Source organism: Lactuca sativa, chromosome 5, assembly GCF_002870075.4.
Source record: "Lactuca sativa cultivar Salinas chromosome 5, Lsat_Salinas_v11, whole genome shotgun sequence".
NCBI classification, from domain to species: domain Eukaryota; kingdom Viridiplantae; phylum Streptophyta; class Magnoliopsida; order Asterales; family Asteraceae; genus Lactuca; species Lactuca sativa.
Window position 1 is genome coordinate 246,082,256 of NC_056627.2, and position 27,841 is coordinate 246,110,096.

A 27,841-nucleotide genomic window follows, 5' to 3' on the forward strand; every position below is an offset into this window, starting at 1 on the left:
AAAAAAAAAAAAAAAATTTACCTGTGAAGATCGAGGGCAGCAGCAAGCGGCGTAGGCGACCGGCGATGGCTGGCAGCGGAGGCGACCGGCGATGGCCGGAGGCTGGAGTCGTCGGACCGAGAAGAAGCCTAGAAGAAGAACGGGAAAGAAAAGGCAGCGGCGTTTTTTTTTTGTTTAGGGCATAGAGTGATTTTTTAATGAGGTTAGAAGTAGTTAGAAGAGGTAAGCCCACTGCTGTGTGGGGAAGAGGACGGGAAGAGTTTTTAAGCCCGAAGTCTGCAGAAAAACAAACAGCTGCGAACCTAAAAGTGCTGCGCGTGTGCTGCGCCACGCAGCACTAAGAGGTTAGAAGAGTTTTTTTCTAAAAAACAAACACCACCTAAGGTGCTGTTTGTTTTTTCGAAGTGAATCTGTCTGAAGTCTGCGGACCACCTCTGCAGACCTCTGCAGTAGAAGAGGTGGACCAAAGTGCTGCAGACTGTAATGAGAAGCATGTTTGTTTTCTTAACGTCTGCAGACTGCTGCAGATATTAAAAAATTTAAAATAAAGTAATTTAATAAACCGAAAATAGTTTGTTAATACCAAAAATTTAATAATTGTAGTCTTAAAACATTGAAATAAAATTCAAACAACGAAATTAGTCTTACAATAACATTTTTAAATAAAATTCATACAACCAAACTTTAATAATTTTCATTCCATATTTTGCATCAATTGTTCGGCAATTTCATCCCGTAACTGGCTCATATATTCACGGTCCGCAGCAGTACCATGTGTTGGAATCTCATCTTCATCATTATCAACGACCGCATTGTTATTCCGAACCGAGACATTTGGTTCATCATATCGTGCAAAAAACTCATCACGTAGTCCCTCTCTTCTTATAAAATTATGAAGCGCAAAACATGCTAGAGTAATGTTTCGTTGTGTAACCAACGAGAATGGTGCCATCCTCTTTAGTATAGGGAATCGTGCTTTCAAGACACCAAAAGCACGTTCAATGACATTCCGAAGTTTTGCGTGTCCATGGTTAAATTTTTCTTTATTCGTTAATGCACGTCTTCGACGGAAATCTCCAAGCCAATACCTAACATTACGGTACGGTGCCATAAAACCTCGAATGTTTGCATAGGCGGCATCACATAGATAATATTTATCTGTAAAAAAAAGTCATTTATTTTCAAATAAAGATAAAACTATTCAAATAACCATAAATTTACCTGGAGTTGGAAGCGGGAATGGTGCATGTGGATTTGCTAATGCTTCTGATAAAATTCTAGAATCGTGTGCTATCCCTTCCCAACCGGCAACAACAAACGTAAACATCATGTTAAAGTCACATATTGCCAATACGTTTTGGTAACAATCGCCTTTTCCCCTACTTCTATATAAATCCTGTTTGTTTGCAGGGACAACAGCATGTATCAAAGTGCCATCAAGTGCACCAACTGCTCCCTTGAACACCCGTCGTAGCCTCCTATTATGTCCCGGAATGTTTGGATTCGGATTAAAAGATGTTGGTACTATAATGTCATGTGCGAAAAGCAACATTTTGGCCAACACTTCATGAAAAAACTTATGAATTGTTTGCTTTGAGTGTTGAAATCTCCGCTTGATAATCACATAACGTTGGTTATGACCGATCATCATCAAAAACATAGCCATCTTCTCCTCAACCGACACATGTTTGCTATCCTTTAACGCGTAGTTTACTCTAAAATGAGCACATAGTCGGACAAATGATTCACGAGACATGCGTAACACTTCAAGACATTGTAGAGGATTACGGTGAAGTAACTCTAACGTAAATTCATGTCCTGTCATTTCCGAATCGTTGTCCCGCACTCGTTTTACACCCCTCTTCCAAAAGTAGCGGACATACAAGTACATAAGAATTATGAGTAGTATCTTTTTGTCGTGATCCATTACAAACCTATTAATAAAGAAAACATATAATAACATAAGATAATAATATATCATAAGATAATAATATAACATAAGATAATAACATAAATCTCAAGTACCAAAAAAATATAACATAAATTTCAAGTACCAAAAAACATATCATAAATCCCAAGTAGCAAATAACCAAATAACATTCAAGTACCAAATAACAAAATAACATTCAAGTACCAAAACATATCATAAATCCCAAGTAGCAAATAACCAAATAACATATAAACTTAACGAACAATCTTTCCATCCTTTAAAACTCCTAAACTTGTAGCTGTCATCTCGATCCATCCTCTTAATATTTGTGGATCATTAGGCAAATTTACCCACATCTCTCTAATATTCATGGTCCCTCCAAAAATGTGATACGCAGCAAATCGTATAGGGTCTATTGGGTCTAACTCGAGCAACTCAAGCTTCTCTAAACACTGGGGAATTGTTGGCCCTTGAGTCAAATGGCGTAGAGCTTTTTGCATCTCCAGTGCTAAATCATCAGCAGTAATAGAAGCTTTAGGCGAGGCACAAGAAGGTGGATCAGGTGAGGCACTGGGAGCTCGAGGTCTAGGAGTTGAAGGTTTAGCCCTTTTGTTGGGGTTACCAGAAGGTGAAGCAACATAAGGTGAATCAGCAGAAGGTGAAGCAGCAGAAGGTGGAGTCTGAGTAAAATGTTCACTTGTATGATTGGAAAAAAAATCATCTTCATCTATGTTAATGGAAGGCGCGTCCAAAAGCTGTAATGGTGCGCCATGGAAAGAAGATGATCCCGATGGTGTTTGGGATGTGGCATAGCTGAGATTACCAGATGCACTGCTTCCATCAAAGAGTTCTGCACAAAGCTCTGGAAACAATAATGGGACGGTTTTCAAAGAAGCAGCTTTCGGATGTCCCTAAACGCAATCAATGTAACAAAAGTAATATAAGAATAAATATGTGTGTGTGTGTGTGTGTATATATATATATATATATGTATATATGTATATATGTATATATGTATACCTTTTTAAAGTCCTCCCACTCCTCATTTGTTAAGTTAAAAGTATTTGTTTGTGGGTTGTAAAGGTTTCCAGTTTTGTTTCTTAAGTATAACCATCCTGTGTATTTGGCTTTAAGGTTATCATAGACGTTTTTTAATTGTCGTTGATTCAAATCCACGCCATACTTTTCCTTAATAGTTGTTCCTAACTTGTGCCATGATTGTTTGTGCAAACTCAAACCTTTTCTACCCACGGTTTGCACTTCTTCAATACAAGTTTGCAATAAGCATTTTGTTTGCTCATTGGTCCATGTATGTTTATCTCCCATTGCTAATAACAAAAAAAAAATATAGAATACATACTTTAGCTACAAAGATTAATCATATTCCAACATAATCAACAAATAAGTTTAAGATATTCAACAACAATACATCATGAATGAACAAAAAAAAAAACAATTAAGCAAAGATTATGATTTTGAAACCGAGGACATGCAAGAAATCACAAAATTGGTCCTCAAATGCAAAGAATCGGTACTCAAATGCATAAGAAATCACAGAATTTGTACTCAATTTCATACAATCGTTAGTCAAATCAATAAGAAATCAAAAAAAATAAAAAATAAAATAAAATTCCTATGTTTGATTCCTATGTTTGATTCCTATGTACTCAATTTCATACAATCGTTAGTCAAAAAAATAAGAAATCAAAAAAAATCAAAAAAAATAACTGATCTAGAAACCGAGGGCATGCAAGAAATTTATAATTTATAATATAATCATATATTTGCAATATTGTAAAGCCACTTAACATTGCTGGAATTTGAGATTCCATTGCTGGAATTTGAGACCTCATTGCTGGAATTTGAGATTCCATTCCCACTTAACATTCCTATGTTTGATTCATTCCAAAAGATTACAATCAACATACTTTTTTCCTACTTTTATGCATACTTTATACAATGGTATTGGAATTTTAGATTCAATTCCCACTTAACATTCCTATGTTTGATTCATTCAAACAATCGGTACTCAAATGTATAAGAAATCACAGAATTTGTACTCAATTTCATTGAATCGGTGCTCAAAGAAATCAGAAAAAAAAAAAAAAAAATTTACCTGTGAAGATCGAGGGCAGCAGCAAGCGGCGTAGGCGACCGGCGATGGCTGGCAGCGGAGGCGACCGGCGATGGCCGGAGGCTGGAGTCGTCGGACCGAGAAGAAGCCTAGAAGAAGAACGGGAAAGAAAAGGCAGCGGCGCTTTTTTTTTTTTGTTTAGGGCATAGAGTGATTTTTTAATGAGGTTAGAAGTAGTTAGAAGAGGTAAGCCCACTGCTGTGTGGGGAAGAGGACGGGAAGAGTTTTTAAGCCCGAAGTCTGCAGAAAAACAAACAGCTGCGAACCTAAAAGTGCTGCGCGTGTGCTGCGCCACGCAGCACTAAGAGGTTAGAAGAGTTTTTTTCTAAAAAACAAACACCACCTAAGGTGCTGTTTGTTTTTTCGAAGTGAATCTGTCTGAAGTCTGCGGACCACCTCTGCAGACCTCTGCAGTAGAAGAGGTGGACCAAAGTGCTGCAGACTGTAATGAGAAGCATGTTTGTTTTCTTAACGTCTGCAGACTGCTGCAGATATTAAAAAATTTAAAATAAAGTAATTTAATAAACCGAAAATAGTTTGTTAATACCAAAAATTTAATAATTGTAGTCTTAAAACATTGAAATAAAATTCAAACAACGAAATTAGTCTTACAATAACATTTTTAAATAAAATTCATACAACCAAACTTTAATAATTTTCATTCCATATTTTGCATCAATTGTTCGGCAATTTCATCCCGTAACTGGCTCATATATTCACGGTCCGCAGCAGTACCATGTGTTGGAATCTCATCTTCATCATTATCAACGACCGCATTGTTATTCCGAACCGAGACATTTGGTTCATCATATCGTGCAAAAAACTCATCACGTAGTCCCTCTCTTCTTATAAAATTATGAAGCGCAAAACATGCTAGAGTAATGTTTCGTTGTGTAACCAACGAGAATGGTGCCATCCTCTTTAGTATAGGGAATCGTGCTTTCAAGACACCAAAAGCACGTTCAATGACATTCCGAAGTTTTGCGTGTCCATGGTTAAATTTTTCTTTATTCGTTAATGCACGTCTTCGACGGAAATCTCCAAGCCAATACCTAACATTACGGTACGGTGCCATAAAACCTCGAATGTTTGCATAGGCGGCATCACATAGATAATATTTATCTGTAAAAAAAAGTCATTTATTTTCAAATAAAGATAAAACTATTTAAATAACCATAAATTTACCTGGAGTTGGAAGCGGGAATGGTGCATGTGGATTTGCTAATGCTTCTGATAAAATTCTAGAATCGTGTGCTATCCCTTCCCAACCGGCAACAACAAACGTAAACATCATGTTAAAGTCACATATTGCCAATACGTTTTGGTAACAATCGCCTTTTCCCCTACTTCTATATAAATCCTGTTTGTTTGCAGGGACAACAGCATGTATCAAAGTGCCATCAAGTGCACCAACTGCTCCCTTGAACACCCGTCGTAGCCTCCTATTATGTCCCGGAATGTTTGGATTCGGATTAAAAGATGTTGGTACTATAATGTCATGTGCGAAAAGCAACATTTTGGCCAACACTTCATGAAAAAACTTATGAATTGTTTGCTTTGAGTGTTGAAATCTCCGCTTGATAATCACATAACGTTGGTTATGACCGATCATCATCAAAAACATAGCCATCTTCTCCTCAACCGACACATGTTTGCTATCCTTTAACGCGTAGTTTACTCTAAAATGAGCACATAGTCGGACAAATGATTCACGAGACATGCGTAACACTTCAAGACATTGTAGAGGATTACGGTGAAGTAACTCTAACGTAAATTCATGTCCTGTCATTTCCGAATCGTTGTCCCGCACTCGTTTTACACCCCTCTTCCAAAAGTAGCGGACATACAAGTACATAAGAATTATGAGTAGTATCTTTTTGTCGTGATCCATTACAAACCTATTAATAAAGAAAACATATAATAACATAAGATAATAATATATCATAAGATAATAATATAACATAAGATAATAACATAAATCTCAAGTACCAAAAAAATATAACATAAATTTCAAGTACCAAAAAACATATCATAAATCCCAAGTAGCAAATAACCAAATAACATTCAAGTACCAAATAACAAAATAACATTCAAGTACCAAAACATATCATAAATCCCAAGTAGCAAATAACCAAATAACATATAAACTTAACGAACAATCTTTCCATCCTTTAAAACTCCTAAACTTGTAGCTGTCATCTCGATCCATCCTCTTAATATTTGTGGATCATTAGGCAAATTTACCCACATCTCTCTAATATTCATGGTCCCTCCAAAAATGTGATACGCAGCAAATCGTATAGGGTCTATTGGGTCTAACTCGAGCAACTCAAGCTTCTCTAAACACTGGGGAATTGTTGGCCCTTGAGTCAAATGGCGTAGAGCTTTTTGCATCTCCAGTGCTAAATCATCAGCAGTAATAGAAGCTTTAGGCGAGGCACAAGAAGGTGGATCAGGTGAGGCACTGGGAGCTCGAGGTCTAGGAGTTGAAGGTTTAGCCCTTTTGTTGGGGTTACCAGAAGGTGAAGCAACATAAGGTGAATCAGCAGAAGGTGAAGCAGCAGAAGGTGGAGTCTGAGTAAAATGTTCACTTGTATGATTGGAAAAAAAATCATCTTCATCTATGTTAATGGAAGGCGCGTCCAAAAGCTGTAATGGTGCGCCATGGAAAGAAGATGATCCCGATGGTGTTTGGGATGTGGCATAGCTGAGATTACCAGATGCACTGCTTCCATCAAAGAGTTCTGCACAAAGCTCTGGAAACAATAATGGGACGGTTTTCAAAGAAGCAGCTTTCGGATGTCCCTAAACGCAATCAATGTAACAAAAGTAATATAAGAATAAATATGTGTGTGTGTGTGTGTGTATATATATATATATATATGTATATATGTATATATGTATATATGTATACCTTTTTAAAGTCCTCCCACTCCTCATTTGTTAAGTTAAAAGTATTTGTTTGTGGGTTGTAAAGGTTTCCAGTTTTGTTTCTTAAGTATAACCATCCTGTGTATTTGGCTTTAAGGTTATCATAGACGTTTTTTAATTGTCGTTGATTCAAATCCACGCCATACTTTTCCTTAATAGTTGTTCCTAACTTGTGCCATGATTGTTTGTGCAAACTCAAACCTTTTCTACCCACGGTTTGCACTTCTTCAATACAAGTTTGCAATAAGCATTTTGTTTGCTCATTGGTCCATGTATGTTTATCTCCCATTGCTAATAACAAAAAAAAAAATATAGAATACATACTTTAGCTACAAAGATTAATCATATTCCAACATAATCAACAAATAAGTTTAAGATATTCAACAACAATACATCATGAATGAACAAAAAAAAAACAATTAAGCAAAGATTATGATTTTGAAACCGAGGACATGCAAGAAATCACAAAATTGGTCCTCAAATGCAAAGAATCGGTACTCAAATGCATAAGAAATCACAGAATTTGTACTCAATTTCATACAATCGTTAGTCAAATCAATAAGAAATCAAAAAAAATAAAAAATAAAATAAAATTCCTATGTTTGATTCCTATGTTTGATTCCTATGTACTCAATTTCATACAATCGTTAGTCAAAAAAATAAGAAATCAAAAAAAATCAAAAAAAATAACTGATCTAGAAACCGAGGGCATGCAAGAAATTTATAATTTATAATATAATCATATATTTGCAATATTGTAAAGCCACTTAACATTGCTGGAATTTGAGATTCCATTGCTGGAATTTGAGACCTCATTGCTGGAATTTGAGATTCCATTCCCACTTAACATTCCTATGTTTGATTCATTCCAAAAGATTACAATCAACATACTTTTTTCCTACTTTTATGCATACTTTATACAATGGTATTGGAATTTTAGATTCAATTCCCACTTAACATTCCTATGTTTGATTCATTCAAACAATCGGTACTCAAATGTATAAGAAATCACAGAATTTGTACTCAATTTCATTGAATCGGTGCTCAAAGAAATCAGAAAAAAAAAAAAATTTACCTGTGAAGATCGAGGGCAGCAGCAAGCGGCGTAGGCGACCGGCGATGGCTGGCAGCGGAGGCGACCGGCGATGGCCGGAGGCTGGAGTCGTCGGACCGAGAAGAAGCCTAGAAGAAGAACGGGAAAGAAAAGGCAGCGGCGCTTTTTTTTTTTTGTTTAGGGCATAGAGTGATTTTTTAATGAGGTTAGAAGTAGTTAGAAGAGGTAAGCCCACTGCTGTGTGGGGAAGAGGACGGGAAGAGGTTTTTAAGCCCGAAGTCTGCAGAAAAACAAACAGCTGCGAACCTAAAAGTGCTGCGCGTGTGCTGCGCCACGCAGCACTAAGAGGTTAGAAGAGTTTTTTTCTAAAAAACAAACACCACCTAAGGTGCTGTTTGTTTTTTCGAAGTGAATCTGTCTGAAGTCTGCGGACCACCTCTGCAGACCTCTGCAGTAGAAGAGGTGGACCAAAGTGCTGAAGACTGTAATGAGAAGCATGTTTGTTTTCTTAACGTCTGCAGACTGCTGCAGATATTAAAAAATTTAAAATAAAGTAATTTAATAAACCGAAAATAGTTTGTTAATACCAAAAATTTAATAATTGTAGTCTTAAAACATTGAAATAAAATTCAAACAACGAAATTAGTCTTACAATAACATTTTTAAATAAAATTCATACAACCAAACTTTAATAATTTTCATTCCATATTTTGCATCAATTGTTCGGCAATTTCATCCCGTAACTGGCTCATATATTCACGGTCCGCAGCAGTACCATGTGTTGGAATCTCATCTTCATCATTATCAACGACCGCATTGTTATTCCGAACCGAGACATTTGGTTCATCATATCGTGCAAAAAACTCATCACGTAGTCCCTCTCTTCTTATAAAATTATGAAGCGCAAAACATGCTAGAGTAATGTTTCGTTGTGTAACCAACGAGAATGGTGCCATCCTCTTCAGTATAGGGAATCGTGCTTTCAAGACACCAAAAGCACGTTCAATGACATTCCGAAGTTTTGCGTGTCCATGGTTAAATTTTTCTTTATTCGTTAATGCACGTCTTCGACGGAAATCTCCAAGCCAATACCTAACATTACGGTACGGTGCCATAAAACCTCGAATGTTTGCATAGACGGCATCACATAGATAATATTTATCTGTAAAAAAAAGTCATTTATTTTCAAATAAAGATAAAACTATTTAAATAACCATAAATTTACCTGGAGGTGGAAGCGGGAATGGTGCATGTGGATTTGCTAATGCTTCTGATAAAATTCTAGAATCGTGTGCTATCCCTTCCCAACCGGCAACAACAAACGTAAACATCATGTTAAAGTCACATATTGCCAATACGTTTTGGTAACAATCGCCTTTTCCCCTACTTCTATATAAATCCTGTTTGTTTGCAGGGACAACAGCATGTATCAAAGTGCCATCAAGTGCACCAACTGCTCCCTTGAACACCCGTCGTAGCCTCCTATTATGTCCCGGAATGTTTGGATTCGGATTAAAAGATGTTGGTACTATAATGTCATGTGCGAAAAGCAACATTTTGGCCAACACTTCATGAAAAAACTTATGAATTGTTTGCTTTGAGTGTTGAAATCTCCGCTTGATAATCACATAACGTTGGTTATGACCGATCATCATCAAAAACATAGCCATCTTCTCCTCAACCGACACATGTTTGCTATCCTTTAACGCGTAGTTTACTCTAAAATGAGCACATAGTCGGACAAATGATTCACGAGACATGCGTAACACTTCAAGACATTGTAGAGGATTACGGTGAAGTAACTCTAACGTAAATTCATGTCCTGTCATTTCCGAATCGTTGTCCCGCACTCGTTTTACACCCCTCTTCCAAAAGTAGCGGACATACAAGTACATAAGAATTATGAGTAGTATCTTTTTGTCGTGATCCATTACAAACCTATTAATAAAGAAAACATATAATAACATAAGATAATAATATATCATAAGATAATAATATAACATAAGATAATAACATAAATCTCAAGTACCAAAAAAATATAACATAAATTTCAAGTACCAAAAAACATATCATAAATCCCAAGTAGCAAATAACCAAATAACATTCAAGTACCAAATAACAAAATAACATTCAAGTACCAAAACATATCATAAATCCCAAGTAGCAAATAACCAAATAACATATAAACTTAACGAACAATCTTTCCATCCTTTAAAACTCCTAAACTTGTAGCTGTCATCTCGATCCATCCTCTTAATATTTGTGGATCATTAGGCAAATTTACCCACATCTCTCTAATATTCATGGTCCCTCCAAAAATGTGATACGCAGCAAATCGTATAGGGTCTATTAGGTCTAACTCGAGCAACTCAAGCTTCTCTAAACACTGGGGAATTGTTGGCCCTTGAGTCAAATGGCGTAGAGCTTTTTGCATCTCCAGTGCTAAATCATCAGCAGTAATAGAAGCTTTAGGCGAGGCACAAGAAGGTGGATCAGGTGAGGCACTGGGAGCTCGAGGTCTAGGAGTTGAAGGTTTAGCCCTTTTGTTGGGGTTACCAGAAGGTGAAGCAACATAAGGTGAATCAGCAGAAGGTGAAGCAGCAGAAGGTGGAGTCTGAGTAAAATGTTCACTTGTATGATTGGAAAAAAAATCATCTTCATCTATGTTAATGGAAGGCGCGTCCAAAAGCTGTAATGGTGCGCCATGGAAAGAAGATGATCCCGATGGTGTTTGGGATGTGGCATAGCTGAGATTACCAGATGCACTGCTTCCATCAAAGAGTTCTGCACAAAGCTCTGGAAACAATAATGGGACGGTTTTCAAAGAAGCAGCTTTCGGATGTCCCTAAACGCAATCAATGTAACAAAAGTAATATAAGAATAAATATGTGTGTGTGTGTGTGTGTGTATATATATATATATATATATATATGTATATATGTATATATGTATATATGTATACCTTTTTAAAGTCCTCCCACTCCTCATTTGTTAAGTTAAAAGTATTTGTTTGTGGGTTGTAAAGGTTTCCAGTTTTGTTTCTTAAGTATAACCATCCTGTGTATTTGGCTTTAAGGTTATCATAGGCGTTTTTTAATTGTCGTTGATTCAAATCCACGCCATACTTTTCCTTAATAGTTGTTCCTAACTTGTGCCATGATTGTTTGTGCAAACTCAAACCTTTTCTACCCACGGTTTGCACTTCTTCAATACAAGTTTGCAATAAGCATTTTGTTTGCTCATTGGTCCATGTATGTTTATCTCCCATTGCTAATAACAAAAAAAAAAATATAGAATACATACTTTAGCTACAAAGATTAATCATATTCCAACATAATCAACAAATAAGTTTAAGATATTCAACAACAATACATCATGAATGAACAAAAAAAAAACAATTAAGCAAAGATTATGATTTTGAAACCGAGGGCATGCAAGAAATCACAAAATTGGTCCTCAAATGCAAAGAATCGGTACTCAAATGCATAAGAAATCACAGAATTTGTACTCAATTTCATACAATCGTTAGTCAAATCAATAAGAAATCAAAAAAAAATAAAAAATAAAATAAAATTCCTATGTTTGATTCCTATGTTTGATTCCTATGTACTCAATTTCATACAATCGTTAGTCAAAAAAATAAGAAATCAAAAAAAATCAAAAAAAATAACTGATCTAGAAACCGAGGGCATGCAAGAAATTTATAATTTATAATATAATCATATATTTGCAATATTGTAAAGCCACTTAACATTGCTGGAATTTGAGATTCCATTGCTGGAATTTGAGACCTCATTGCTGGAATTTGAGATTCCATTCCCACTTAACATTCCTATGTTTGATTCATTCCAAAAGATTACAATCAACATACTTTTTTCCTACTTTTATGCATACTTTATACAATGGTATTGGAATTTGAGATTCCATTCCCACTTAACATTCCTATGTTTGATTCATTCAAACAATCGGTACTCAAATGTATAAGAAATCACAGAATTTGTACTCAATTTCATTGAATCGGTGCTCAAAGAAATCAGAAAAAAAAAAAAAAAAAAATTTACCTGTGAAGATCGAGGGCAGCAGCAAGCGGCGTAGGCGACCGGCGATGGCTGGCAGCGGAGGCGACCGGCGATGGCCGGAGGCTGGAGTCGTCGGACCGAGAAGAAGCCTAGAAAAAGAACGGGAAAGAAAAGGCAGCGGCGCTTTTTTTTTTGTTTAGGGCATAGAGTGATTTTTTAATGAGGTTAGAAGTAGTTAGAAGAGGTAAGCCCACTGCTGTGTGGGGAAGAGGACGGGAAGAGGTTTTTAAGCCCGAAGTCTGCAGAAAAACAAACAGCTGCGAACCTAAAAGTGCTGCGCGTGTGCTGCGCCACGCAGCACTAAGAGGTTAGAAGAGTTTTTTTCTAAAAAACAAACACCACCTAAAAGTCGTCTTGGTGAAAATATAAGGACCGAGTTTGTCCATTTTTTTAAGTTGGACTTTATTAAACCAATAAACCATACGGTATGTATACCATTTTTGTAATTTTGTCTAGAAATAAAATCTTTTTCAACAAATGTATAACTTGGTCGTCATGTCAACTTCTGTACAAGTTGGACCACATATACATATATTTGTCAAGATATTTTTTCATGTACATCATATTGTTCAAGTTTGATATTATGTCAAAAAGAAAAAACGATCAAATCCATTTTCGATCTTTTTTTCAGCCGAAACAATATTTGAGGAACTTTACGTAAGAAGTATGAGAAATTATAATTGATACTGTTGTTATCATAAAATGACATTAACTCATTATTAAAAGTATGTGTACGAGTATGCATGGTCATTAAGTAATTAAAAAAATTATGATGCCATGTCAAATTTTCATTAACTTCATTTTTGTAAAATAATTTATAAAACATCTTATCTAATGTGTAATTCTTACGTAGAATCATATTCTTTAAAAAAATATAACTTAATAATAACATTTAAAAAAATATATTTTACAATACAAGAAATAAGCAACGTCCCAAAAATACCGAATAAAAATTCTATTTTAAATAAGTTAAATTCATTCATTCATTGTTCTAAAAGACGATCAGAGTCAAAGTATTCTCAAGATATCAGAGTAATTTGTAAACATTCAGTGCGGAATAAAACTCCAGGGGATGCATTGCTATCAAGTCGGACTCTTCCTTTTGAAAACGGAAGTACCTAAAACCATAAACATAAACTATAAGCATAAAGTTTAGTAAGTTTCCTAAAGTAACACATACAACACACATACATACAACACACACACACACACACACACACACACATATATATATATATATATATATATATATATATATATATATATAATAGCACATGGCCGTATCGGGTCCGTATCAACCCCGAGCCCATAATGACTCTATGTAACAACATGTAGTTGTGTTGGGTCCATATCAACTACCAAATTCGTATCAACCTTGAGTCCATAATGACTCCGAGCCCAAATTTTGGCTCTATGCATCAAATCATACTAGTAATAGTCACAAAGACAACAAGTACATACAAGCATATCAGTAAGTGTAACAAAGACCACTATTATCCTACAACATAATCCAGTAGGTCGGCATTGGTGCTTTCGACCCACAAGTATAGTGAGGGGACGCACCTCTTAGTTTGAAAGAATAGTTGTACTGATCACTGCTCCAAAAGCTATATCTACTGGTTACTTATACAATTAACAAGGTGTGACAACTCAAAGTTTATTCCGTTACATTACCCCGTTACCGTTAACGGAATATTCCTCTGTATAAAGGTTCCGTTAATAAGAGGTCGTTAAATAAATAAATGTTTTATTTATTTATGTTTTTATGTCGTTATAGTCGTAATAAGGTAAATGAAAACACTTAAATTACATTTCCAAAGTAATTTAGAAAAAGTTAGTTTTTATTATTACGACCACTAAATCGGGTGCGACCAAAAGCCCCGTATAACGACAGTATCGGGTAGAATCCCACTGAGCCCCAACTCCAACCCCTATATAAGGGTGAGTGGAGTCCATTGGAGACTTTTTACACTCTCCCCCCCCCCTCTCTCTCTCTCTCTACAACTTAAATTCGAGCCAAAAATCGTCCGTTTCGAGCCCCAAACGAGTAGGTAAACTATCCTAACACGTTGTATAACTTATCTAGCGTACAAATTCGAGTTTAAAACATAAAATAGGGACAACATCATGAGTTTACGGCCCAAGAACACTCTTGGGCCGTGAACACCAATTAATGGGGTTTTTTAAGCCCCAAAACCCCTCCAAATTGTCCCTAAGGCTTAGATATGACTTGTAGGCTTATGGAATCGGACTTAGAACACCTTGAACTAGCATTTGGAAGAGTAAACAAGAGTTTACTGTCCAAGAACATGCTTGGGCCGTAAACTCCTCTTCATGGGGAGTAAACTCATTTTTGTGTGTTAAAAATGCCCTTAAACACACCAATGGCCTTGGATTAAATTCTAGAAACGACCAACAACAAACTAGGGACCTTAAATGCAATTAAAACAACTCCATAAGGAGTTTACGGCCATAAACCCCTCATGGAAGGGTACCTGGGCCGTAAACTCCCACAAAGGGGTTATTTGGTGCCCTAAACTCCCCATTTGTCTTGGAAAAATGCTTAGGAAATTACCCACTACCACTTAAGCCCTTAAAACACCAAAAGAAAGAGGGTATAGGAGCTTACGGCCGTAAGCTCCCTTGCTTATGGCCGTAAACTCCTCAAAGGGGCCATTTCATGCTTAAACTCATTCACACTTTATGGTTTTGGACTTAGGATAATTCCATGAGCAAGTAAAAGCCTTAAAACACCCTAGGACACCCTCACCATGAGTTTACGGCCGTAAACTCATGGGGAGTAGTCCCTGGGCCGTAAACTAAGTGTTAAGGGTTTACTCTCGGAGAGTAAACTCCATTCCTAAGCCATACGCACCTTTAGACGCTACCCGGGACACCCAAACACTTATCTAAAGTGTTTTCCGCACCTTTGAGCGCGTATATTTGTTTAATTAGTATTAAATATACTAATTGTATGTGAACATATGTTATCATATGTTAAATAGGTCATTGTGAGTGTTCAAGTCCTTGCGTGACACCGAACGCCCAAACGACACCTTCGTCGGACCTACTTACACCAGGTGAGTTCATACTCCTGAATGAACCTTTCAATGTTTTTACATGTTTTATAGGGGGGGGGAATACAAGTTAAACATGCCAGTTATCATATCAATCACATGTGATTGATAACCCACATGCACAAGATTTTACCATACTTTATACTGTTTTACCGAGTAGGACACTATAATGGTTTTCTAAAAAGGTTTTCATTCGTTTCAAAACTCTTACTTATACTGTTTTGTCTAAATTCATTCTAAACTGATTTATGAAAGATTTTCAAAGGTTTTCAAACACGTTTTTACAAAAGAATACAAATTGTGAATTTCTCCGAATATAAAGGTTTTTCATCAAAGTTTCTCTTTCACGGCGTATACTTTTACTTATTAGATACTGCTGCTTCACTTATACTTATTTTATACTCCTACTTAATAACGCTTTCACTTATACTTGTAGTCGCTTATACCGATAGACACTCTTACTTCACTTATTGTCGTCTCTACTTCGTGATACGCTTATACTTGATCGACACTCCTACTTCACTTGCGACCATTTCTACTTCACTTGTTCGACTCTCTTACTTCACTTGCGACCGTTTCTACTTCACTTGTTCGACACTCTTACTTCACTTGCGACCGCTCCTACTTCACTTATTAGACACTCCTACTTCACAAGAATCTTTTCTACTTGATACACACTCAGTCGTAGTTAGATATATGTCTGTGATTATATAGGTACTTATAAGTAATGATTGAAAGACTTAGGAAGGCTCGTCCGCCCTATTTCCTTTTCTTCGTTGAGATGTGGTCTGGTGGGATCGGATGGCCGTCCGAAAGTCATTTGACTCATTAGTTATATATTATATATATGAGTATAGACATATAGGAATTCTCTAGTCAGTTCAGTTAAGAGTCTCTACCTCTAGTCTACACTTACATTAGAAATCCACTATTGGGAAGTATCTACCTCTAGTTCAGCACTTACACACTACCCACTATTTGGAAGTCTTTACCCACTATTTGGGATGCATCTTCAGGACACGGCCTTCTCCGTCGTCTAGTTGGTAACCAGAGTCTCCTGTAGGGAGAGCGGACATTGTGTGTATAGATCTATACGGGATTGACAACCCCGCACCCAGACTGCTAGCTACAGTCCCGGCCTACCAAGCCAACGGGTGACAAATGTCATATCTTAGACGCTTGTAGGGCGTCTGGTACTCTATTCAGTATGGTTACGAGTATCCCGGGTTACCTTATAATTCTTTGGCCTTAAGGTAACGGTATCTCGCCAGCAATTTACACTGTATGCTGGTAATTCATTTCAGAGTCACACTGTTTTGACCTTACAAGACGTATCTTTCATTTGATATTGTCTGGGGTCTGTTTTCTCTGTTTTTGACCTTACAAGACGTATCTTTCATTTGATACTGTCTGGGGTCTGTTTTCTCTGTTTTTGACCTTACAAGACATATCTTTCATTTGATACTGTCTGGGGTCTGTATTTACTGTATTCACTGTATCCACTGTATTCACTGTATCCACTGTATTAACTGTTTTAGACCTGGCTAGACGTATTTTCCATTTGATATTGTCTGTGGTCTGTATTCACTGTTTTGGACCTTACCAGCGGTACCTTCTGGGGTCTGTGTCTTTATTTGTTAGGCTGAACCAGGCGTGTCGTTAGTTCGATACTCTCCTGGAGTCTATGATTCCTTTGCCTTAGTCAGCAGTCCTCACTGCTGAGGCATATGTTATTTCCCTGTTGTCTCTTGCTTTCCTTAATAATCAAATTCAGTATTTTGATAATGATAGCAATTAAGGGAAAACCACTTTTTACCACATAACACTGACCAGTCTTGGTAGAAGGCTGCTTTGATTAAAGAAAATATAGGATTTTCTGGAAAGAACTCTAATACACTGTAAACACTTAAACGATTACTTTATAAAGTTATTTGAATGAAATGTCACTAAATACTTATGAACTCACCAGCATTTGTAAAAATCCTGATACTCGCTTTTCAAATAACTTGTATTCTCAGGTTAGCATTAGACAGGTACATCTCGAAGCTGTTGATGAAGATAGCTTAGTATCATGTTGTATCTATTCTATTACTTGTATTACTTTGAATTGATGTATTAATGTAACCATGTAAAAATTATTACTATTAATGAAATGTTTTGTTGTACTTTGATTACTATAATGCATGTGTTGTGATACTTGACATGACGTCATCCACCCCTGAACGTTTCCGCCGTTCCGGTTTTGGGGTGTGACACAAGGACCCAAATCTCAAATTACCCAAAATTCCCTTAGGTCAAACCTGGTCAAAGCCAAAAAGTCAAAAAGTCAAAGGAGGTTAACACAGAATGAGTATGCCCAGCATACTCAGTCACTACGCTCATCGTAGTAGACCCTTTCCTGATTATGGGGCTCCAACCTGGTACGCTCAGCGTACTACCAGGTACGCCCAACATACTCGACCAATTCCATTTACCTTCATTAAGTTCTTATTTCATTAAGATCTCACGTCTAAAGCTCAAATATAGTCCCAAATAACATTCCAACTTTATGACTTTCCATGGCTAAAAGGAGTCCATACACCAAAATCCTAACTTAACACACAAACCAAAACATCATGACTCTTGCAAGGAGGGAAGAAAGGGACCAAGATCACATTTTTATGACTCCTATTAGCTCTATAATGGACAAAGTTTCCAACTTTATCCATTAGGATGGTCCAAACAACCAAGATCTAGACTTTAAGTCTCAAAAGGACCAAAATGCATCTTTCTCAACTTATCCATTAAGTCCAAGTCTCCAACCTTCATGTCTGAATCATTATGATGTTTAGATGGATAAAGTTTCGAACTTTATCCATAACAAGGTCACAAACTTTCAAGATCTAAAATTTATGCACTAAAGTAACCAAAAAAACTCATGATACCCAAAACTAGTTAAATCTAACAAATGCATCATCAAGATTCAGACTTTATACCTTCTGGATTTGAAAAAGCAATGTAGGCTATGGATTCACAAGCTTAAGCTTCAACAATCAACAAGATTGAACTTCTTTTTCATCCAAAATGCACTCAAAACACATAGAAAGGCTCACGATTTGATCTAAGGGTCTAGGGTTTCGATTTGGAAGCATAAGAGGGTGGAGGTCGATGTTAGGAAGGACCCCAAGGGGTTAGAGTCCTTAAATAGGGCTCAAACCCATGAAAATATGGTTTTTGCACTGCGGCGATACGCCCAACATAACGTCCTAAAAACACATCCCTTTAACCTAGTACGCCCAACATACTGGCTAGTGTGCGCCCAACGTACTGCCAAACTCCCTTTTTCCAGCTTAACTTCAAACAGCCATAAATTCTTCGTTTCAACTCTGTTTTTCGACGATCTTTATATCCACAGAAAGGTATCGACGAGCTCTACAATTCTATCTTGATACTTATGACTAAAAGCATCTCAAACTAAAATCCTTAATATATGCAAGAAGTCTGAAACATAACCTTTCCCATTTTGCCCCTCAGCTTCCATCGAATAGTCTAAGGTTTAAATCACTTGTCCAACATCATACACCTTCAATAGAGTCTAAACTTCATTCCATTGAAGCCCAAGGATTCCATTTGATCCATTTATTATCCACAATCCTCAAATAAGAACTTCTCGAAACAGGATGTTACAAAATATCATATATAAATATAATATATCATCATTTTATAGTTTGATATTTGATATTAGAAAATAAAATATGTTGAAACAAATAGTTAATAAAAAATTATATTTTTAAAAGGACTAGAATAAAATATTAATTGTAAAACCCAAAATCCAAAATCACTATTTAGTAAAATATGAGTAATGAGAAAATTATCCCGTAAAAAGCACATTAATTCAGAGAAAATTGAGTAATATAACTCATATAAATGAATTATTTGAAAAACATTCTCATTTTTTTGTAAAATAACCACTTTTTCAGAATATATCATTCCGGAGAGGTCTTTAGAACATTGGAGTAAGATTCCGGACATTCATTCCGGAATAGATTTTTTTTATATGTAAAATGTGTTATGTTCTTTTTGTATAAGTTTTGTTTTTACAAGATCTAAAATGTAAATGTAATCTTAAAATAAACAAAAAAAACTAATAAATATATAAACTTATAGGATTTGTTTAAAGTAATATTACAATGTTCAAATGGTCTTTGTCCATGTGCCCCAAAAAAATTTCGTCGGTCGTTTACGATATGACATACCCCATGGACTGCTTTTACCCTCTATAAAATATGATTTCCTAGTAATTAACATCTCCAGGAACCAACAAAAAAAACCCCACAATCCCCTCTACTGTCAATCTAGTGTGGTACATTTGGGGCCTTTTCGAGGGTCATGTTGAAACTCTCAAGTGGGATTGCATCGCTTGGTTTGGTACCCCAGTACTTGATACCCACAAGTAGTTTGTGGATGATGGCTCTCATACCTATAAACCAATCCTTATTTTCTGAACAATAACCACTCTTCCAATGACTATCGTATATAGTCATTTTGAATGTCTTCAAATCCAAAGCTACACAATGAGCACTTGGTATATTGATTGGGATGTAAAGCTACACAAAAGGTTAGAAATAATTAATCATCAAATAACATTATATTATAAACTAATATTACTTAGTTAATGTAATCTAAACACAATTATACCATATCACAATCTGCCCAAGCTGGATAAACGGAACCGTCAACCATGTCACTCCAGTCAAATGCATCAATGTTGAAAGTTGATGGCACAACCGTCCACCGAGCATCATCCGCTCTACGCTCTATCAACAATGAGATCCACATCATGATGTGTTGGCAATCAAAAGAATTCTAGTAAAGTAAGCATTATTATTAGAAGTATGGTACGTAATTCGCACATAGTTACATAACTCACACCGCATTCCAACCAGCCTGCATGACCATCCGCATATAAGCGCGTCCAAAATTTAATCGTCGTAATAACGGTCAAAAAACGGTGAGTAAACAACAGCGAACCATATCGTTCTTTATATAGACTGTGTATGATAGGTTCTAACAGAGTATCCAGCGCTGCTTGTTGTTGGTGTACAATACTGTTGATGGGTTTTATAGGTTATAAATGAAACATGTGGTGGAAAAAACTTAACTCTTAAGTTCACATGCAACCTAGGGATGTCAAAAAGTCCCGTGGAACCCCGTTCCCGTGGGGGCCCCGTCCCGTTTGGGGGATTTTTTTTTAAAAAAATCGAGGGCGGGGACGGGGGCGGGGGCAAGGTTAACCCCCGTTTTAATTTCGGGGGCGGGGGCGGGGGTAACAAAGGGGATTCGGGGGCGGGGGCGGGGGTAGAAACATTGAACATTCCGGGGGGCGGGGGGACGGGGAAATTTTGGGGTCGGGGGCGGGAGATACACTCCCCGCCCCGTTTGCCCCCGTTGACATCCCTAATGCAACCTATTTGGATCTAAGTTTTCTCTATTTATAGCAATAACCTATAAACATCAATAGCACTAAGGGAAATCTATAATAACTAAAATTTACATAGAGTTGGGTTTTACATACCTCTTGATTATTGTAGCAAATAATCACACCAATATCCTTCTTGAAAACCTTGGAAAGCAAGCACTAGAAATCAAATGTCTCTAATGGATCACACCCAAAACCCTATAATGAAGAGGAGAGAGAGGTGAGAGGAATAAATTTCGTTCCTATGCTTCTTAAGAAGGTCATGAACAAAAATTGATGGCATTTGGATCGTATTTATAGTTTAGGTGAATTGCAAGCAAAGTAAAATCTGAATTGATTAAATAATAGATTTAATCTTAATTCAAATCCTTTCCTTTTATGTAATCAAAAGGTTTCCAGAAACCCTAGAGGAGCCTTCAAAATCGTCCATGTCATGGAGGTTTCTAGAATTTGCTTCTTTTGTTCAACTTTAGAACAATTGCAATTCACCCCTTACACATTTAATTAATTCCAATTAATCCCAAATTAATTCCAGGTTATTTATAATTAATAATTAGTTAATTATAATTGTTTTTTTATTAATTTTTTAACCATATTAACTAACAAACCAATTATTTAACTATTGATATCATGTTAATTTATTAATCACATAACAAATTAACATCTCAATTATTTATTCTCAATTAATATATTAATCACATAATATATTAACAAAGCATTTCTCTTTCTCTCCTAATATTATTTTTAGTTATTTCTAGTTATGAGAGCAATGCAAAAGGACTTTGCTTCTATTTTCAAGTTTATACCAATTTAGTTATGATCTTAGACATCTTGATCTAACAGTCTCCCACTTAGATAAGTCTATAACTATAATGACAAGTATAACCAAACAACAAAGAGTGTTTTCCAAAGCCATTGTCGAACTCTAATATAATCAGACATTGGCCCTAAGATAAGTGATTAGATATTCATTCGTTCTGCAATATATCGTATGGACATGAGACATGGATTAGAATCAATCTCATAGTCCAAGATTCTGTTTCTCGATTTCCTAATTTATGACGATTGGATTCAGACTACTAATTAAACACATCAATTCAGTCTAGGCTCGCCCAAGCACTTCAGATTTTGATAAAAAAATCATCGAGGGGCCCAAAGATATTGCTTTTCTGTTAAGGAAAAAGGAACGAATAAACTTCGACTTATATGCTTGTATCTTTTACTCACCAAATCATGCATGCCACTATGTTTTATGACTTTACGTTACTAATGTGTTTTCGTAATACCAATGCACAATCGATTGGTAAATTACAAATCATATATCTACTATTTAAGAATAAAAGATATTAGTGAATCACAATTACTCTTGATAGAATCCATGAAGTAATTCTCAGAGCGTAGGTTTATCCAATACTTAAAATCTCATTTAAGTACTCATGAACATTGTAGCAATCTTATTGCAATGTTTAATCCTCATAAACAATCTACAATTCAATTCATGATAGTTTTAATTCACTACTTACTTCCAAAAGTATGAGCGACTATGGAATTAGAATAATCAAATCAATCAGAAAGTAAAGCATACAAAGTGAAACACAATAATAAGCTAATTAACTATGGTATCAAAACTATTGAATATAAATAACCTCTATTATTTAATTTCCATAATAATTACTAATTTATTCAATGTATAATGTTTCGAGTAATCAACTAACCGCTTGAATTAAACATCAGTCACGCCATGTTATGAACATGCATACGATTCCTCTCTATGGTCTTTCCTTTGTGAACATATCAACTGGAAATTATTCCAATGATGCTTGTTTCACAATTCCAAATTCTTATGATTATCCAAGATGTGATGGAATTCCGGAAGGCAAATTAGAGACAGCTGAATCTCCAGTCAGGGGCAGTAATGATAAAAGAAGTTTGGTGTGGGGTAGCTAGTTGACCGAGGAGTGCTACGCCTCTCACAGCAGGGTTAAATAATCTCAGAGGCAAGGGTTTGACCCTTTTGCGCAGCTCTCGTATGAGTCTAACCATTGCAGGGATGAATCTTTTACTCGAAGGATTATCTGATCCATTCGCTGGGATGGGTTTTCAGCATCAGGATATAGTAAGAGGAAGCATTTCGTGAGTATCGGTGGTAGTGACTAGCACTGGGAGTGGCTGGAGAAGTGGATACTTCGAATGGTGTATCCTTCGCAGAGATAGCGAAGGTAGTTGTTTATGGAAAGTTTCCTTGGGAAGGACAGCGAACGCGCAAGGAGAAGGGGTGAACCCCTGGGATGTCCAACATAAGTACTCGGGAAGAACCAAAAGGATTATCGGCTTGGTAGGAGCCGTGTTCTCGGGATTGTTGGTGATTAAAGTGCTCTCGGGGTTCTTGTCCTCATGGATTATTTTGCAAAGAGACCGAACAGAAGACCAAAGGTAGTGGTCCTTCGGGGATCGGACCAGCAGGTGATGTATGCATCGGGCGAGAATGTTGCGAGTAGATTATAGGATAGTTGGTTGTAGCAGACTTCGAGGACAAAGTCTAGTTTAAGTGGGGGAGAGTTGTAATGTTGTTCTGAAAGTATTTGTTTATGGATTTTAGAGCCTGAGGCTAGGGGATTTTCGTTCTTTTATGGGTCTTGAAGTTTTTATTTGTGAATTTTTGGGTCGAGGTGTGTCACTAGAAGCGTAGGGCTTCTTTCCACCTTTTGTGGATATAAAGATCGTCGGAATCGGAGTTAGAATGAAGGAGTTATAGCACTTTGAAGTTATTGACATTAATGGTCCCTTAATGGAAGAAGTTGGCAAGAAGGACCATGCATGCAAAGTGGAAGGCATGTGGGTACGCCTAGCGTAAGTTGGGTTACGCCCAACATATAAAGGGAAATGGTCGCAGGTGCTTATGGCATACGCCCAACGTACGTCCAGAGTCCAGAAACCCTAAATTTAGGGTGTGCCACTATATAAGGAACATTATACCCTCAAGGTTCAGCCTCCATTCCAACCTAAAGAGCTGCTACGAAACCTTAAACCCTCTTGAGTGTTCTTGGAGCTTGTAAGGCCATTTTGTAGTGCATTTTAGTGTTCTTGGAGAGGAGTAATCATCTTGGAGTCTCATTGATCAAGGAAGTGCTTTTAGATCCAAGTTCTCCAGCTTATTTACAAACCCCAGAAGGTATAAAGCTTTCAACTTTCCTCATAGAAGTTTAGATCTAGGTTTATGGAGCTTTGGACCTTTTTAGGTCCAAAGAATGGACCTTTATGGTGCAACTTCGTTTTTGAGCTTGGGGTTGCCACCCTCAGAGCTAAAAGTGTCCCATAAGTAGTAATGCTTCAATCTTGATGGTCCTAATGAGTTCATGCATGATATCTAGCCCTTGCTATGGAAGTATGTTGTCACCTTTTGAGTTTGGGCTTATTTGGTGCGTTGCAAGTCACCAAGTTAGTGACTTTATGGATTAAGACATGGAAAAGGACCTGCATCTGAGTTGGTAGCCTCTGGATTGGAATATTAAGCACTTAATGGGAAAGTGTCTTAACATGGGGAGTACGCTCCGCGTACATTCAGGTACGCCCAACGTACATACAATTTAGCTAGTACGCTGTAACGCCCGTAGATCCGGGCTAGTCAATTTAGAGACGATAAGCATCAAAAAATGACTTTTTGATGGAAGATTATTTTTAAGTATTAATCTTAACTAAGTTGTATTATATGCTACAAGGATTTCGTGCATATAAAGAACGCCGAAATCCGAGTTATAACGAAGAAGTTATGACCTGTCGAAGTTTCGTGAAAGAACCGGCACGACACAGCGCGATGTAAATAGTGAATTTATGTTAGAGCAATATTTTGCCTTAGAGATCTAAATAAAAGTCGTAGAATACGTTAAACCGAGAGCGTGCATAAAAAGAACATTTAAATTTGACTTCGGATGAGGAAGTTATGATTTTTCGAAGTTTCAGCATTAGCAGTATGTAGCCCGAAACTCGAGATTGAGGTCGACTAATATTTAGCCAAAACTTTCTAAATGAGAATTGAAGATCTCATCAATAGTATTCCAAAGATAAAAAGACAGACGAAAACGGAGTTCAGATGAAGGAGTTATGAATTTCGAACAGAGTTTTCCTGTCCCGGCCTACTAAAAATAATATATAAGTAATATACTTATAATATATTAAAAATGAAGTCAAAATCAACAGAGTCTAAACGAGAGTTGTAGAGCATAATCTCACCTTCGCGTCGATATAAAGAACGTCGAAAACGGAGTTCGTATGCGAAAGTTATGAATTTCTGAAGTTCGGGGCGCGAAACCCCAAAACTGTGAGATACCACGACGTGGCAAGTCTTCTGACACCTCTGAGAGTCCCCCAGTTGCAACTTGCGATGACGCATGCAGTGACGACCAAGCCCACGACGTGGAAAAAGGTGTCACGGCGTGGCAAGGGCCAGTTTTGCCCTATAAATAGATTTGAAGGGTCAGCCGAGTTTGGTTGCTCATTCTCTCATCTCTCACCTGTATCGCATCGATTTACGTGCAAAGAAATACCCCCGAAGCCCCGAAGATCCCGAGAAGAAAAGAGTTTCCGAGCCGAAGCTCTGCCCGTGAGAAACCCGGTATGTGAAGATATCCCGGTTTCACCGAAGAATACTACTCTTAGAGTTGTAGTGTTGTCCGATCATCTTCTGATCAAGTGAGTGTGTAGTTACTTTCTTCTAACACATAAATATTAAGTATTTGCTATGAAATGCGTGTTATGTGTATAATATAAAGTTGTTTATATGTGTGAATGTATAGTCACTTTCATCTTACACATAGATATGAAGTATTTTATAAAATACGTGCTATGTGTATATATATTGTTGTTTATATGTTTGGTGTGAGTGTGTAGTTACTTTCTTCTAACACATAAATATTAAGTATTTGCTATGAAATACGTGCTATGTGTATAATGTAAAGTTGTTTATATGTGTGGGTGTATAGTCCCTTTCATAAACACTATTTTAATACAAGTATTGTTTGAATGTACTAAGTATATGTGTTATGTGAGTGTATCGATGTTATCTTCTAATCTCATAGATATGATTTATTCTCTATGAAATATGTGTTATGTTTATGTGCCTCATCTTTTATCTGAAATGTGTTTTGAATGAACATACTATACCGGTTTTAAACTATGTCTAAAAATGTATATTTTATCTAATAAAATGTTGGGTAGAACATGGGTAGATAGTTGTCTTGTGATAAAAGGATGAGAGGCCTCGATGTCATTGTAATCCAGTCATCTAGCGGAATTTAGATGATGACCACGAACTTTTCTAGACAGTCCAGTGGAACGCTAGTAGACTCATAACCTGTAGGTGTTAATGAACTTGGGTGTTCATTCGCTGTATTCCATCCCCCTCATGGTTGCCTTATTTGACTTATATTGCTGAGGAACCCCTGAAGCATGTGTTGTCTCCCCGATGAAATATTCTTAGACTAGGTCCCTTGTGTTAGTTGTCTTAGGGACGTAAAGTGAGAATAACGGGAATGGGTAATTGGGTTATTATTGGTTGATGAAATTAAATTAATTATTTATTGTGGGTTGAAAACCCTATATGCTCACCAGGCTCCTAAGCCTGACCCACTCAGTTTAATTGTATCACAAGTATCGATACGAAGCTGCTTTGCACTGAGAGATTAAAGGAGATGTAAATCACTAGAGTAAATGTATGTATGTTATGTTTATGCTTATGTGTATGTATTGAACATGACATCCTGATATTTTGTTATATAATGAAAATACATTTCTTTAAAGAAATGCTTTGATAAACTCTTATCATATTTTCTTTTGGGAACAAATTCCGCAACCGTTTTCTTTAAACGATCACTCTGATTTATAAAACAAAGCATAAACAAATCGGTCTTTTCTGGCCGTGAAATTAGGGATGTCACATACACTTAGCGTACATAAGAGTACGCCCAGCGTAATCATCAGTTTGGGTTTGGCATGTGTTGGGCCTCGACTTGGGTCATGTTTTTGCTTTAGGCCTTTTGGGCCATCAGAAGTCAGATATTATGGGCCAAGGATATATTTGTCTTAGGGTAAGGCCCATTAGAGGTATTGGGCCTAGTTTAGCAAATTGGGCCATTAGTGGGCCACTAGTGGGCTTGGGAAGCTTACCTAGTGTTAGGCCTTTTATATTATAGTGTGGGCCTTAGTTATGGACCAAGTTGGCCTAGGGGTTGAATGGTCATTCTACCCTATGGAGGATTATTGTATTGGACTAAGTGTTAATTTAGTGTTGGCAGCTCGGGAGCCGAAGAAGCAGCAGTTCGAGAATTGGCAGAGAGCTGTCAGAGGGATATCAGTAAGGTTTCAGCAGTACAAGGTGAGTCTCCTCACTGTGTGAATGGGTCTAAAGCCACAATCCCGACCCATGTAGTTTATGAGTAGGAAGACCCGGGGGATATCCCTAGGCACTGTATGCTAGTATGATATTCTAGACCAAGGTCTGATGCCGGGCGGGAGTCTGAGGTATGTTTGCATGATAGATTATACTTGTTGTATGTGTGATACTTGTATGTGCCTGGTAGGGAGGTGAGTGTGGGCGAGGTCCCGTATCTCACCATTAGCAGAGTGTGAACGGGGTTCCATATCTCATTAGAAGTAGAGCAGGGGTGAGGCCCGAGTGAGGAAAGGAGTGAGTGTGGGCGGGGGCCCGTATCTCACTATCAGCAGGAGTGTGGACGGGGTTCCATGACTCACCAGTAGCAGTTCAGGGACGAGGCCCAAGATAGGCGAGGCCTTAGTATAGGGATACAGTAAAATATGACTAGCTTATGTGTTATGTGTTATATTATATGTTTGGATATGCTTAGCGGGCGGGGCCCGGAGACAGGCAGGGCCTAAGAGAAACATATATGTATACCGAGCAGAGCCTGATGTCGGGCAAGGCCCGATGCCGGATCAAGTCCGATGTCGAGCAAGTCCCGATGCAGCGAGCAGGGCCCAGTATGTGGTAGTTTGGGGAACTCGCTAAGCTTCGTGCTTATGGTTTTCAGTTTTGGTTTCAGGTACTTCCGGTAGCGGAGGGAAGAGCTCGGGGTGATCGCATGGCACACACCATTATTTATTTAGCCTGGGATGTTTTACTCTGATAAAATGAACATGCTTTGAGTTAATACTCTGATTTGATA

The 27,841-nt window shown here is 37.1% G+C and overlaps 5 protein-coding genes across 7 annotated transcripts; all 5 read right to left on the reverse strand.

Annotated features, from left to right (window-relative positions):
* Positions 1-694: 694 nt before the first annotated feature.
* On the reverse strand, positions 695-1,825 carry LOC111903060 (uncharacterized). Its single transcript, XM_023898853.2, has 2 exons — positions 1,222-1,825; positions 695-1,158 (listed from the first exon to the last, which is right to left on the reverse strand). The coding sequence occupies exons 1-2, from the start codon at positions 1,823-1,825 to the stop codon at positions 695-697; spliced, it is 1,068 nt and encodes a 355-aa protein (XP_023754621.2).
* Positions 1,826-2,027: 202 nt separating this feature from the next.
* Positions 2,028-3,999, reverse strand: LOC128134116 (uncharacterized). Its single transcript, XM_052771553.1, has 2 exons — positions 2,951-3,999; positions 2,028-2,841 (listed from the first exon to the last, which is right to left on the reverse strand). The coding sequence occupies exons 1-2, from the start codon at positions 3,254-3,256 to the stop codon at positions 2,185-2,187; spliced, it is 963 nt and encodes a 320-aa protein (XP_052627513.1). The 5' UTR covers positions 3,257-3,999; the 3' UTR covers positions 2,028-2,184.
* A 723-nt stretch (positions 4,000-4,722) lies between these two features.
* LOC128125851 (uncharacterized) lies at positions 4,723-5,853 on the reverse strand. Its single transcript, XM_042898678.2, has 2 exons — positions 5,250-5,853; positions 4,723-5,186 (listed from the first exon to the last, which is right to left on the reverse strand). Exons 1-2 carry the CDS (start codon positions 5,851-5,853, stop codon positions 4,723-4,725), a joined length of 1,068 nt encoding a protein of 355 aa, XP_042754612.2.
* Positions 5,854-6,055: 202 nt separating this feature from the next.
* LOC111903033 (uncharacterized) lies at positions 6,056-9,983 on the reverse strand. 2 transcript variants are annotated; one of them, XM_052771549.1, is made up of 3 exons: positions 9,275-9,983; positions 6,979-9,211; positions 6,056-6,869 (listed from the first exon to the last, which is right to left on the reverse strand). In XM_052771549.1, exons 1-2 carry the CDS (start codon positions 9,978-9,980, stop codon positions 8,748-8,750), a joined length of 1,170 nt encoding a protein of 389 aa, XP_052627509.1. In that variant the 5' UTR covers positions 9,981-9,983; the 3' UTR covers positions 6,056-6,869; positions 6,979-8,747. Both variants share the same exon structure in this region, with proteins under 2 accessions (XP_052627509.1, XP_052627510.1).
* Positions 9,984-10,080: 97 nt separating this feature from the next.
* On the reverse strand, positions 10,081-12,565 carry LOC128125836 (uncharacterized). Of its 2 annotated transcripts, XM_052771552.1 has the most exons (3): positions 12,111-12,565; positions 11,012-11,319; positions 10,081-10,894 (listed from the first exon to the last, which is right to left on the reverse strand). In XM_052771552.1, the coding sequence occupies exons 2-3, from the start codon at positions 11,315-11,317 to the stop codon at positions 10,238-10,240; spliced, it is 963 nt and encodes a 320-aa protein (XP_052627512.1). In that variant the 5' UTR covers positions 11,318-11,319; positions 12,111-12,565; the 3' UTR covers positions 10,081-10,237. The 2 variants fall into 2 exon arrangements, with proteins under 2 accessions (XP_052627512.1, XP_052627511.1); XM_052771551.1 differs by lacking the exon at positions 12,111-12,565 and having other exon boundaries at positions 11,012-12,015.
* Between the last annotated feature and the right edge of the window lie 15,276 nt (positions 12,566-27,841).